This window comes from Physeter macrocephalus, chromosome 21 (genome assembly GCF_002837175.3).
Source record: "Physeter macrocephalus isolate SW-GA chromosome 21, ASM283717v5, whole genome shotgun sequence".
Classification (NCBI taxonomy): domain Eukaryota; kingdom Metazoa; phylum Chordata; class Mammalia; order Artiodactyla; family Physeteridae; genus Physeter; species Physeter macrocephalus.
The window spans coordinates 15,693,386-15,708,205 of record NC_041234.1 but is presented as its reverse complement, the minus strand read 5'-3'; the positions used below and the strand labels follow the sequence as shown (position 1 = coordinate 15,708,205).

Genomic DNA, 14,820 nt, shown 5'->3' with positions numbered 1-14,820 from the left:
TCAAATATTTTCTCGGGTCCTTTCTCTCTCTCTTCTCCTCTGGGACCCCTATAATGCAAATGTTGTTGCTTTTAATGTTGTCCCAGAGGTCTCTTAGGCTGTCTTTATTTCTTTTCATTCTTTTTTCTTTTTCTTTTCCACAGTAGTGAATTCCACCATTTTGTCTTCCAGGTCACTTATCTGTTCTTCTGCCTCAGTTATTCTGCTATTGATTCCTTCTAGTGTACTTTTCATTTCAGTTATTGTACTGTTCTTCTCTGTTTGTTTGTTGTTTAATTCTTCTAGATCTTTGTTAAACGTTTCTTGCATCTTCTCGATCTTTGCCTCCATTCTTTTTCTGAGGTCCTGGTTCATCTTTACTATCATTCTTCTGAATTCTTTTTCTGGTTGGTTGCCCATCTCCACTTCATTTAGTTGTTTTTCTGCGGTTTTATCTTGTTCCTTCATCTGGTATATAGCCCTCTGCCTTTTCTTCTTGTCTGTCTTTCTGTCAGTGTGGTTTTTGTTCCACAGGCTGCAGGATTGTAGTTCTTCTTGCTTCTGCTGTCTGCCCTCTGGTGGATGAGGCTATCTAACAGGCTTGTGTAAGTTTCCTGATGGGAGGGACTGGTGGTGGGTAGAGCTGACTGTTGCTCTGGTGGGCAGAGCTCAGTAAAACTTTAATATGCTTGAATACTGATGGGTGGGGCTGGGTTCCGTCCCTTTTGGTTGTTTGGCCTGAGGCAGCCCAACACTGGAGCCTACCTGGGCTCTTTGGTGGAGCTAATGACAGACTCTTGGAGAGCTCACGCCAAGGAGTACTTCCCAGAACTTCTGCTGCCAGTGTCCTTGTCCCCACGGTGAAACAGCGCCAGCCCCCCGCTCTGCAGGAGACCCTCCAACGCTAACAGGTAGGTCTGGTTCAGTCTCCGCCGGGGGTCACTGCTCCTTCACCTGGGTCCCGATGCACAACACTACTTTGTGTGTGCCCTCTAAGAGTGGAGTCTCTGTTTTCCCCCAGTCCTGTCGAAGTCCTGCAATCAATTCCCATTAGCCTTCAAAGTCTGATTCTCTAGGAATTCCTCCTCCCGTTGCCAGACCCACAGGTTGGGAAGCCTGACGTGGGGCTCAGAACCTTCACTCCAGTGGGTGGACTTCTGTGGTATAAGTGTTCGCCAGTCTTTGAGTCACCCCCCCACCACCATTTATGGGATTTGATTTTACTGTGATTGCGCCCCGCCTACCATCTCATTGTGGCTTCTCCTTTGTCTTTGGAAGTGGGGTATCTTTTTTGGTGAGTTCCAGTGTCATCCTGTCGGTGATTGTCCAGCAGCTAGTTGTGATTCTGATGTTCGTGCAAGAGGGAGTGAGAGCACGTCCTTCTACTCCGCCATCTTAGTTCCTCCTGTAGAAGTATTTTAATTTATCCAAATTTTATTTTCCTATAAATTGGTGGCAGTGATGCTCTCCCTGCCCACACTGGAGTGTTGTGGTGAGAAATCAGTGGAGAAAATTACTAAAAATGTATACTGTTTAAAGTTCTGTACAGATATAAGGTATTATTATGAATTCAGACCAAAAGAGTCTACATGTTAAAACTACTTAATACTGCTTCATTTACATTGCAGCTAATGGTTCCTCTGCCTTTGTTCTGCCTGATGAAACTCTAGATTGAATCTGTAATGAATCAATCTTTCTTTCCACCTCCCTCCCACTCTCTTATACATCCCTTAAGGATTCTGCTTCATACATTATGCTTCTTTCTAATCTGGGTAACAACAGCAGCAAATGTTGTTTGAGACCCTACTATGTATCAGACATTGCACTGGGTTGGTGAGGAAGAAAAAGATAAATTTGATACTTTAAGTAGCTTATCTCATCTCAAGGGTGAGGCTTGTGAGGGCCTGGCACATATTTAACAACTTAAAAAACTCATTGCTAGTTATTTTGCTACTTAGGGTAAAGACGTAGCTTACCCAAACAAATATGAGCCTCATTTAGACTGAATTATGTAGAGGACACTGCTTACCTGGTTTTGCTCATGCTTTACTGAAGAATCTTATCTCTAATATTCAGGTAGGAGCAATTCCGTTAAAAAACAAACAACAGATTGGATCCTTTAATTCAAGAATTTTTCAAGGTGCTAAAAATTTTGGTAGAATAGCAGTGTATTTGCTGTAATGAGAACTGTACAGTGTTCTCTAGCTGGTTATACCCCAATGAATATATGGATTTTATGCTGATGTCTGTTTGAGAATTGATGATTATCCTTCATCAATAGCATGGTCTTTATTTGGTCTGATCTGGCTTTTCTTCCCTTGTCTTCTGCACTGGGCTACCTACTTCATGGCTCTCATTATTGCATTCTGTACTCTTTTCTTTTACGTTTTTTTAAGTGTATTAACAATGTATTTCACTAAAGGCTTTGCTTTTCAAATATCCTATAAAATGTTGGCTGCCTGTTTTACAGGCATCATAGAATGATTATGTGCATCTTCAGTTCTCTGTCTTTCACACATTAACTTGAAGACTATTTCTTTTCTAAACTGTGTTCTCTTTGTTGGATCAGCATTTGTTTTATTTCTATAGCAATGGGAGGGTCATTTTAAATCTTGTTTGGATGCAAGTCTTTAATAGGTAAAAATGGATGTTGTATCAGATATTTATTGTTGTATAACAAGCTACCACCAAATGTATCAGTTATTTATTGTTGTATAACAGGCTACCCCCGCATGTAGTGGCTTCAAATAAGAATCATTTTTCTAGCTCATGATTTTGGATGTCTGCTTTAGGCTGGGCTTATCTAGATGGTTCTTTTGCTAGTCTCAGCTGGGCTCACTCATGTATTAATGGTCAGCTGGTAGTCAATGGCCTCATTCATGTGACTGGCTCTTGGTTATTGGATGAGACAGTGGATGTGACAGGGCCACTTGTCTGTCATCATTCAGTAGGCTAGCATAGTTCACATAGTGGTGAAAGGTTTCCAAGCATAGCTCAGTGGGCAAGATTTTCTCAAACCTTTGCTTGTGTCACGTTTACTAATATCCCATTGGCCAGAACAAGTTACTTGGCCAATCCATAGTCAGTGAATGTAGAAATATACTACAGCTCTCGATGGGAGCATCTGGAATATCTCATTATAAGGGTATAGATGCAGGAGGAAAAAGAATTTGTGGACATTTACTCTCTACCAGAGATGCTTTCAGTTTTATCATCATGGCATTTCCTGTGTAATATTATTTACTATTCCCTCATAGCTATAGCTTCAAGTATTTACTATTTCTTCAGTGCCTGCCCAATATCATGAGGTTAAGAGAACACTTAATTTCACTTAATCTGTAATTTGAGGTATAAGAGAGCACAAATTTGGATAGGCATAAAGGATGTCCACTACAAATGCTAAGCAAGTATATAAACCATACACACAGCCACGCACACACATACCCACCCACCCCCAAAACACACACACAGGAAGAGGAGGGGAGGAGAGAGACTGAGAAAGAGAGAAATTAAAAACCCTTTCAATTAGTGATTCTCAACCAGAGGCAATTTCCCCGCCTTCAGAGGACATTTGATAATGTGTGAAAACATGTTTGGTTATCAAAAGTGGGATGGTGCTCTGACCAAGGATACTGATAAACATCCCACAATGCACAGGACAGCCACCCACAGCAAAGACTTATATGTGCCAAAATATCAACAGTGCTCAGGTTGAGAAACACTGCTTTTTATTGAGTGCGTGTATGAAGAATTTATATAATGTGAGTTATGAATGCATATATGAGTAAGAATTCATATATGAAAATTAGAAGATGCAAACTAAAAAGGGGGAAAGGCAAGGGTTATTTCTATCTTCAAATTAGTGAAGAAGGGATGCAAGTTTGCGTGAAGTCAGGTTGGAGATATTTCTCAAGAATAATATCTACCTTGTGGGAGGAAGCCAGATTCACTTGATTTTTATAACCTATATTTTTATGACTAGTTCAAGGTGATCTTCTCTCCCTAATTAGAATGGATATTAGATTATTTTGTGGATACTATATATTATAAGCTATAGCTCTTGGAGTCAAAAGTATTTGAGTACTTAATAATTTTTATATATTGAGTGGGACATGTAGGAGAAGTATCTGATGATCATATCAGTCTTAGAAATAGTTGTAATGGTTAAGCACACTGTCTTGGCATTGTCACTTGTTAATGTGAGATCCTGAGCAAAGTATTTTACCTTTTAGTAAAATGGGAATGATGCTAACCCTGAAAATCATTTGGTAAAAATTAAATAAAACAGGGCTTATAAGTAAACTTGCCTGGCATACAGAAAACCCTGAGTAAATGATTGTGGTGATAGTGTGGGTGGTAATCTCTCTTCCAAGTAGCAGTAAATATTTCTTACTTGGATTACGTTCTTAGTAGCAGAAAGGAACCAATGAAAAAATTATAAAGTAGCATAACTAAGCTTTAAAAGTCTATGGCTCTTACACCCAAAAAATTTGTTTCTAAAATCCAGAAATATAGTTGGCTATCATGAATCTTTGACTTCCAGTTCTCTAGGACTCGTCCATGTATAGCACAAGCCCTTATTGTGCTAAAATGTAAATAATTGATGATAGTTGAATCATATATATTATTTCCTCTTTAGAATGATGAGGAAGAATATAGAGAAAAATAAATGTTTATGGGTTCACAACATTTGTTTCTAATTTTCCACATGTACCTACAGAGTACAAATATTTAGAGAGAAGTGAGGTTCTTTTTGAGTCCATGCATAATTTCTAATTTTAGTAACATGTACTTTCTTGTACATGTTTCATTAAGCTACATGCCATCCTTTTAAATACTCAAAAAGAAAAATATTTTCCCGTGTTGCTTACATGGAGAATGGTTATTTTATCTATTGGTGATATGGATAAGTAGCTAAAACAATCTTTCCTATAACTCTAGTATTAGATAGTAATTCAATTTAACCACATATACAAAATGGTACTTTTTAGATATGTGTTAGTGTGGGTCCAATAATTTATCATTTCGTCAGTTGACTGGTTTTTCAAATATCAAAGTAAATTAAAAAATTACCCACATTCATACAACAAAGATAGAAACAGAATATATGTTCCTTTCTTTCTTATCAACCAAAGGAGACCTGTCAATTACAGGAAAACCACGTGTGAATACTTCAAAGGAAGTATTCCAAACACATTGTGTGTTTTTTAAAAGATTTAGTAGTTCCTCTAAAGCTCTAAGTAAAGCTATTAGTCTGACTAATCATGTACCCTCGAAACCAATTAAAATTTTAGACTAGAAAAATATTCTTCAAACACTTTTGAAAAAATGAGAGTTCCCTCCTAAAGCCAACACCTTTTAATTAACAAAATACTCAGAGCAAAGCTGTGGTTTGCAATAGTATATTACACCTACTGTTACTCTTGCTACTCTTCTGGTGTGCCAAACTTGATTCCTTTCAGCAATTTTGAGTTTGACTTTTTGTATGCTTAACTGTGGAAGGAAAATACAATTTCTAGTAGAGTTATCTTAATTTTCTAATGAACACATGTGAAACACATGCTACAAATCAGTAGTAGTCAGACTATACAGGCTCTGTGTGTATGTGTGTCTGTGTGTGTGTGCACATATCTATTCACATATACACATATATATGATGTGTGTATCTATCTACCTGGCTTAGTGATACACATTGTAATACATGTGGTTCTGACATGAATTGATTAACCAAGGACACTAGCCCCTGTTGCTGGAGGGACGGTTAATAGTGTGACACCTTAAGGACTGTTTTCCGCCTAACCCCATGCTGGAAGAGATGCTTCCTCCATCGGACTTGAGAAGAATGACCTTGGTCTCCCTGATGGTTAAAGAAGCAGAGATTTGAAGCAGCCATTCCTAGGGCCAACTCCTTGCAACCCTGGACAGTGGCCTGAGGCAAGAGGCAGACATCCAGGCAAGCAGATCAAACTGTACAGGCGTTAAACGGGACACGGAGGAAAGGATCCCTGCCAGCTGGAGAGGAAGCCATTTTCCATGCTCCTTAAGGAAAAGAACCTGGAAACCCATCCTAGAACTTTGTGCTTAAGATTCTGTGTAGTCGTTTATGTATCCTAACTCCTTCCCTGATTAGGGTTATGGGTTGAGAGAAGTCTAAACAAATCTGCTTTCCATCTTTTAAATTATGGAGTTAACAGAAAACTCCCATGGAATGACTAAATATCCCTGCCTGACCCTTGGTGTCAAGATTCTGTGGCTCAGTCTGGACAAAACCACTTAAACTGCCTCCTTACAGATCCGACCAGCCCACACTTTACCTAATGAGGTGATTTGCTTATGTTTCTAGTAAAAGGACAGTGGAAAAGAAACAACCTAATTTTTTTCTCTTTAGCTAAAAGTAGAGGCATCTGAATATGCAGTATGAGTCAGTATATGATATACATAATAAAATATGATAAATGTTCTCAGGACCTCGGGCTTCCCTGGTGGCACAGTGGTTAAGAATCCGCCTGCCAATGCAGGGGACACGGGTTTGAGCCCTGGTCTGGGAAGATCCCACATGCCGCAGGGCAACTAAGCCCGTGCACCACAACTACTGAGCCTGTGCTCTAGAGCCTGCGAGCCACAACTACTGAGCCCATGCACCTAGAGCCCGTGCTCCACAGCAAGAGAAGCCACACCAATGAGAAGCCCGCGCACTGCAACGAAGAGTAGCCTCCGCTCGCCGCAACTAGAGAAAGCCGCACACAGCAACAAAGAACCAAAGTAGCCAAAAATAAATAAATAAATAAAATAAATTTATTTAAAAAAAACATTGTAATACATGTGGTTCTGACATGAATTGATTAACCAAGGACACTAGCCCCTGTTGCTGGAGGGACGGTTAATAGTGTGACACCTTAAGGACTGTTTTCCGCCTAACCCCATGCTGGAAGAGATGCTTCCTCCATCGGACTTGAGAAGAATGACCTTGGTCTCCCTGATGGTTAAAGAAGCAGAGATTTGAAGCAGCCATTCCTAGGGCCAACTCCTTGCAACCCTGGACAGTGGCCTGAGGCAAGAGGCAGACATCCAGGCAAGCAGATCAAACTGTACAGGCGTTAAACGGGACACGGAGGAAAGGATCCCTGCCAGCTGGAGAGGAAGCCATTTTCCATGCTCCTTAAGGAAAAGAACCTGGAAACCCATCCTAGAACTTTGTGCTTAAGATTCTGTGTAGTCGTTTATGTATCCTAACTCCTTCCCTGATTAGGGTTATGGGTTGAGAGAAGTCTAAACAAATCTGCTTTCCATCTTTTAAATTATGGAGTTAACAGAAAACTCCCATGGAATGACTAAATATCCCTGCCTGACCCTTGGTGTCAAGATTCTGTGGCTCAGTCTGGACAAAACCACTTAAACTGCCTCCTTACAGATCCGACCAGCCCACACTTTACCTAATGAGGTGATTTGCTTATGTTTCTAGTAAAAGGACAGTGGAAAAGAAACAACCTAATTTTTTTCTCTTTAGCTAAAAGTAGAGGCATCTGAATATGCAGTATGAGTCAGTATATGATATACATAATAAAATATGATAAATGTTCTCAGGACCTCGGGCTTCCCTGGTGGCACAGTGGTTAAGAATCCGCCTGCCAATGCAGGGGACACGGGTTTGAGCCCTGGTCTGGGAAGATCCCACATGCCGCAGGGCAACTAAGCCCGTGCACCACAACTACTGAGCCTGTGCTCTAGAGCCTGCGAGCCACAACTACTGAGCCCATGCACCTAGAGCCCGTGCTCCACAGCAAGAGAAGCCACACCAATGAGAAGCCCGCGCACTGCAACGAAGAGTAGCCTCCGCTCGCCGCAACTAGAGAAAGCCGCACACAGCAACAAAGAACCAAAGTAGCCAAAAATAAATAAATAAATAAAATAAATTTATTTAAAAAAAATGTTCTCAGGACCTCAAAATTTATCCGTTGAAGCATCTTGCGTAATAGAAAAATTAAAGTATGTGCACATACATGGATCTAGAGACAAGTCTTTTTACGAAGAATGAAATATTTCAAGTAGTGTTGTACATAGAATTGACCCTAATAAAATGTGTGTAATAGATGGAGATTAGCCTCTTTCTACTTCATGTTACAGCACGTTTTTTCTCTAGGGGACCCAAAGTTTCTGGAGTTTAGAACCCAGCTCTCAAGTACTATTAGCTACCCTCTAGCCATATTACAAATAAAATTAAAATTCCCCAACCCTAATAATGGTGCAAGATTTTGTTCTTCCTAGTGATGATTAGATTTCAGTAATAAAATGTTAAAGATTCAAAGTCTTTAAGACCCAAAAGAATGGTGTAATTCTATGCCTCATAGAGATTTTTAGTTATAAACTTACCCTGGTCCTCCACAAAACATAGAAATCTAGAGTTGGTATTTGAAAAGGAATTGAGACTTTTGTTTGGGGAAGGGAGAGGAGTTTTCAAGAAGAATATAGAGCATATGGAAGGGCACAAAAGGGTGAGATGGTCTGTGCTAATGGGAGAATGCCACATAGAGACTGAGGTGTGGGGAAGCATGGGAAGAATGGAGGGAGATGAAGTTGGAGTATGAAGTCTGGTTCTAAGAGCACAGGACCTGGAAAGCCATGCTAATTTAGAAAGTGAGCAGCCAATAAACATTGAGCAGCAAAAGGGAAGGGAGGAGGGAAAAACACACACATACACATGCTAGGAGGTGACTTAACACATATCAATTCATAAAATACTAATTAGAACAATTCCATGTGATTGGTACTGTTTTCCTCATTATGTGGGTAAATAATCTGAGGTTCAGAAGAGTTCAGTTTAGCAAGCATGGTATAATCCCTTACCTCCAGATGCCTGTAATCTTGTCCAAGATTGTATATCTAGGAAATGGTAAGACCAGCTCTCTGTGAGGGAAGTACTATTATAATCTCCATTTTAAAGAGGAGTAAATGGAGATTCAGGGAGGTTAAGTAACCTGCCTAGGGTTACACAGCTAAAAAATGTCAGAGCAAGGGTTTAAATCCAACAGTCTAACCTTAGATAGTCTGTTTTGTACTCTGCTTCTTGATCCAGTGTTGTTTCCTGCTTTTGCCCCCCTTGATAGAAAAGTAGGGAACATAAGAATTGATTGGTTCTGTTTTCTCCCTTTAATATTTGACTTTCCATTGCCTTCCCCAAGCAGTGGCTCATTATTGTTCTTAAAATAGCTAAAATCACCTAAACAGCAAGAGCCTTGGCATGTTCTGCGTTCTAGGCTTCGAGAAACTGTCTTTAGATGTTCTCTTTTAGCACTCGCCTTGGATAGAAGGCCTCTAAGTTTACTGAAAATCTTGCTGTGCATAGGCTTTGTTTGTTTGTTTGTTTGATTCATTTATTCAGAGGTCATCAGTTGAGCACCTACTAGATTCTAGAACCTGTGGGAGGTGCAGGAGATAAAGCAGTGAGCAAAATGGAAAGTTTCTCCTCCCTTCCCCATTGGTATAAAGTTGTTTTCAGGTGTTGAGGACTGGAGGAGACAAGACCAGCCATGGCCTGACTGACCGGTCCATAAATCAGATCCTTTGCCCATGACCAGAGCACAGATGGCAGCATTGCTCTACCTCTCAACTCTCCTCTGAATCTGTTTCAGCTGTCTTTCTACTTGGTGATACTTTTTCCTCATTGGAGAATTTTGTGATTTATCATTCCAATATTAATTGTACTTTTTAGTCATCTTAAAACATTCTGTTTTTCGATCTCTGGTCCTAGCTTTTCTTTTCAATAGACTTTTCCCTCCGCCCCCGCCCCCAATGTGTTTTCCAGAAAACAGTTGAAGTCTGATGATTCTCTGCATTCTCGTCCTTCATTGTAGAGAAATTTAAGATGACGTGATCATTTCCACTTCATTAAGCACTTCTTTGTCGGTCAGAAGCAAGTCTAGAGAAAAAAATCGCATTCCTGCTTTCTTTTGAGGGTGAATTTTTCAATAAGTTAAAAAAAAAAAAAAAGCATTGTCTGACACTTCCCAGAACCTTGAAATCCTCCTAAAATACTGTATGTTGCCTGAGTATCTGTTGTTATCTATTTTCAGAACAATTTGTCCATATTTCCTAGTCAGCTAGACATTCCACAGTTAGCTCCTACAGTGATATTTTAATTTAGCTCTCTTCATCCTCACCCATGCATTCTCTCCAGGGATTCAGCTCCTCTCTTGGAATCCCTTTTAAGATTGCTAGATCCTATTGGCTCCCATGCTTTCTCCTACTAGACTGTTGGATCACAAGATGCTATTTCTGCTTCAAATTAAGTTTCATTCTTTGTAGAAAAAAGCCTCAGAGTAGAGAGATAGCTTCGGGAAACTGTTTCTTCTCTGTCTCCTCAGTATCATTGTCCTTCAGTCATTACTTCTTGGCATTAGTTTTTTATTCCATCTGACACCTCACTTTTTTTTCTTTCTACCTTGTTCAAGATTATTTCTTCCATCTGTAGGAACCTCTTGTTCTCCCCAAGAAGCTTGAGAGACAAGAGACTTTCCTCCATTTCTTTCATCATCTTCTCTAACAAAAAGACAACCTTAAAAAGGCAGAAAGTAATATAGCCATGAAAAGTAATTTATGGCCACCTCAGAATGGACTGCCAGTATGGCACGTTTTCTTCATGTTTCTAGAACAGTTCTCTTGTCATCCATGCGTCTCAGGCTTCCCATTGAGATGTTGTGTTTTGCAGCTTTCCCTCAAAGCTTCCCTTCTGAACTATATAGGCCACTCTTTCTTTGCTACCAGTCTCCTGGATATATTAGGCTCCAGAGGCCATTGCCTATAAACTAGACCTGACGTCTCTTGCCCTTCTTCACTCACCTTCGATAATCCAGCCGTTGGTATTTAGTATCAATTCACACCAGCAAAGTCAGCCCCCTTCCGTACATATAGGGCCACACAAGACCTTTGACTGAGTTTTCCCCAAATATTTTACGTATTTCAACCCCTTATCTCTAACTTCTTACCATAGTTGTTTATCACTGTGCTTCTTTTTTTATCAGATATTTATAAAAATAGTTATACCTAACAGTATTACCTACAAGTGTCTGGAACTGTGCTAATATTTTTCCTGTTATTTTTCTGGTATTGTTCTATATACATTTCTTGTATTAGTCATTGAATCTGTACAACTGCCCCTTTGACATTTATCCTGTCATTATCCCTCCTTGCTGAAGAGAAAACCTGAAATTTAGAGAAGTTTAGTAACTTAACCAAGGTCACAGAGTTCCTAAGACAGAGAAGGATTCTCTCCCAGGTGTTTTTACTCCAGAACTTCAGATCTTAACTATTACCATGTGCTACCTTACACTGCAGTGTTCATCACTATTCATATTAATTTAATATTTCTTAATAACCTTGAAACAGTGTTTCACTCTCCAAGTGGAAAAACTTTCCTAGCTCTGATTTTACAAAAATAAGGTAGCTTGGGTTTTCTTCACTGCTAGCCACTTTATTACCACTCTGAAAGAAAAGGAAAAAATATATAAGCTGCTCCCAGTATAAAATACAGAGCAAAGACAAGAACATTTCATTGGCTTTGATTTCCCTAGAGTCCACCTCCAAACTAATTTACTTCCTATTCAAGGAAACCATAAGTTCAAATTAAGATCTTATCCAATCTTTACTTTTTTCTTCCCCTTGAATGAAAAAAATAAGTAAAACGTATTCACCTGGCAAAGCCTGAATACTTTATATTTTTCTTTACCAATTTCACAACCTGTATAATTGTTATTGAGAAGGACTTTTTAAATTAAATCAATTGCTCAGCCGTGAGGATAATCAAAATCATTTTGAAAGATTGTTAAATGTGTATTAATGAAAAGTTGGAAACTTTGAATTTTTCTATCATGGTACTATATAAAGTATCCACATTAGGATACTTTATAATTTATTTATAAATTATACTTATAATTTTAAAATTATATTTATAATGTCATAAATAATACTTTGGCTCAAATTGTTACCCTTAAATTAGTTTTATTATTATTATTGAAATCGGCTTCTTGTGTTTCTAATTTTTCTTTCTTTCTTTTTTCCTTTTTGAAAAAAAAATTTAGCTCCTAGTCAGACTGTTACTCTGGAGACACAACCTGTGGTTACCAAAGAAACTGCCATCTCCAAACTAGAAATGCCATCTTCCTTGCTGTTGGAGGTACCTGCTCTGGCAGATTTCAACCGGGTTTGGACAGAACTTACCGACTGGCTGTCTCTGCTTGATCGTGTTATAAAGTCACAGAGGGTGATGGTGGGTGATCTTGAAGACATCAACGAGATGATCATCAAGCAGAAGGTATGGGGGAAAAAAGAGAAAAGCTGGCAGAGGTTTATCTTTAAAGTGAAGATTTTCCACAAGTCATTTCCCACCAGTTTTTAGGTAGCTTTTCTCTGTGAGGCAACACACTACTCTCTCTACTCTGTTCAGTCTAAGTATGATCAAGGAAACAAATGAATGCAGTTGTCTCAAACAACCATAAATTACAAAGGAATAATACAAGTAAAACTTAGCCCTTAAAGTATAGTTGGCTTAATTAAATTCACTAAATATCTGGTATTTTTAACTTTTTTTTTTTTTTTTTTTTTTGCGGTACACGGGCCTCTCACCATTGTGGCCTCTCCCGTTGCGGAGCACAGGCTCCGGACGCGCAGGCTCAGCGGCCATGGCTCACGGGCCCAGCCCTTCCGCGGCATGTGGGATCCTCCCAGACCGGGGCACGAACCCGCGTCCCCTGCATCAGCAGGCAGACTCTCAACCACTGCGCCACCAGGGAAGCCCCATCTGGTATTTTTAAAACCTATTTTATATCAAATAAATAGCTCATTTGAGCTGTTTACATTTGAAGTGTTTGTTTTGGCACTCTGCAGCCATAATATATTACAGAATCAAATATAATAATCTTGAAATTGGTTATTCACTCTTCTGAGTTGTCTATGACAATTCTCCTCCTCCAATGATAAGGCTAATTGAAAATAAGCTACAAATAAAAAAAGAGAAAAGTAACAAAACATAATATATTTTTAAATACCTTAGATCTCAGTATTCTTATTTATTTAATGCCATACTCAAATAAACATGTTTTTAATACAACGATTGCATTTCTCAGCCTCACTGGAATCCATTCTGCAAAATTATGACATCAATGAGAAACATCAGAATACACTGACATAAATATGGTTTACTTAGCTAAAACAAATATACTATATATCTTTTATATTTCTGAATGAATAAGAAAAGTAGATTTGAAAGGTTTATATGCTATAGTTTTTTCACTTGTAAATGATGTTCAAGTCTTTTCTAAAGAAGTAATAAATTGTACTGAAGTTGTTTAGCTGTTATAGAACTACTTTTTGAAAAAACAGGGACTAGGGCAGACAGATTTCTTTTTAAAATGAACTTCAGCAATTCAGTAGGAATGAAAATAATTTAATAGTAAACAACCTGCATTTAAAGTGTCTTAATCTTAGACTCAGAGGACCTGAATTCAGTGGTCTTTTTTTGTCATTTGCAAATGGCATGATTGTGGTCAAATCATGCTCTGGATCTTGGTTTCCTCTTCTAGGTACAAGGCACAAAGGATTCACATACACCATATAGTGTTGGATATGTGTGATATAAAGATATGTAAATATTATATAAATATATATGTATAGTTTGTTTTACTACTGCTTTATAACAAGTATTAGTAGCCAAATTTTTCCAAAAAAGCAACTGAAGCTCATAGGTGTCACACTCCTAATAAGTAGCAGAGCAAAGATTCAAATCCAAGTCTGTTTGGTGCCTAAGCCTGTGTTCTCACTACGTATACTGCCTGCCAGTATTAACTGTAAATGTGCCTACCATTTGGTGATATATGTGTATTTGAATATATAGTGTATGTCAGACACAAAGCTAAACATTTTTCAATTGCAGTGTGCTGATACATAAAGAAACAAGAGGTACATTCTTTCACAATATCATATTGAGCTATTCCAGTACTTCGGGACTATTCCTAACCAGAGGAGACAGTATGTTATAATGTTTAAAGCATGGGCTTTGAAATTAGATTGTATGGGTTTAAAGTTTGGCTCCTCTACTGTAGCTGTGTGACCTTGGGTAAGTTATTCAACCTCCCTGAACCTGAGGTCATCTATACAATGTGGATAATGATACTATCTTCCTTATAGGTGGTCATGAGGATTAAATTAGGTAGTACATGAAAATGCTTCCCACCTTGTCTTGATTACTGCAAGTATTCAACTAATGTTAATAATTAATATTAGGTGCTAAGCAAACTATGTAAGTCTGCCTATTCATGGTATTTGTGTTGTGCAAACTGTATGTGATATAATAATATTACATGAAAATAAGAGCTCATTTTCACACCTGGACCCCATTCTGCTAATGACATTATGGCCTCCTGTAAAAGCCACTAGATACTAGAGTGGGAAAGATAATCCACACTCCTTTGTAAAACGTTTGATGCCTCTTCAAAGTGATAGTCTTTAACTACAGGTCCAAAAGTAATTCAGAGGAGAAGTTCAAGTGCCATGTCTAGGGTCACAGAAAGCCAGTACAGTTGTCAGTCCCACAGGGGATTGGTTCTGGAATCCACCATGGATAACAAAATCTGCAGATGCTCAAGTCCCATAGTTGGCCCTCCATATCCGTGGATTCTGCATCTGTGGATTCTGCATCTGCAGATACCGGGGGCCGAATGTATTTTTATTGAAAAAAAAATCCCCGTATAATTGGACTTGCATAGTTCAAACCTGTGTTTTTCAAGGGTCAACTGTATTATAAATGTTCACACACACACACACACACACACACACACACACACACACACA

At 38.8% G+C, this 14,820-nt stretch overlaps 1 protein-coding gene across 15 annotated transcripts in view; it reads left to right on the top strand.

The window, feature by feature from the left end:
* The window catches only part of DMD (dystrophin), a 2,398,628-nt gene that overhangs the window by 1,675,978 nt on the left and 707,830 nt on the right, over nt 1–14,820 (top strand). For all 15 annotated transcript variants that reach the window (XM_055081921.1, XM_055081920.1, XM_028482834.2 and 12 more), the window contains one exon: nt 12,054–12,286. In XM_055081921.1, coding sequence (XP_054937896.1) covers nt 12,054–12,286 — 233 coding nt within the window. The remainder of the gene's footprint in view (nt 1–12,053; nt 12,287–14,820) is intronic.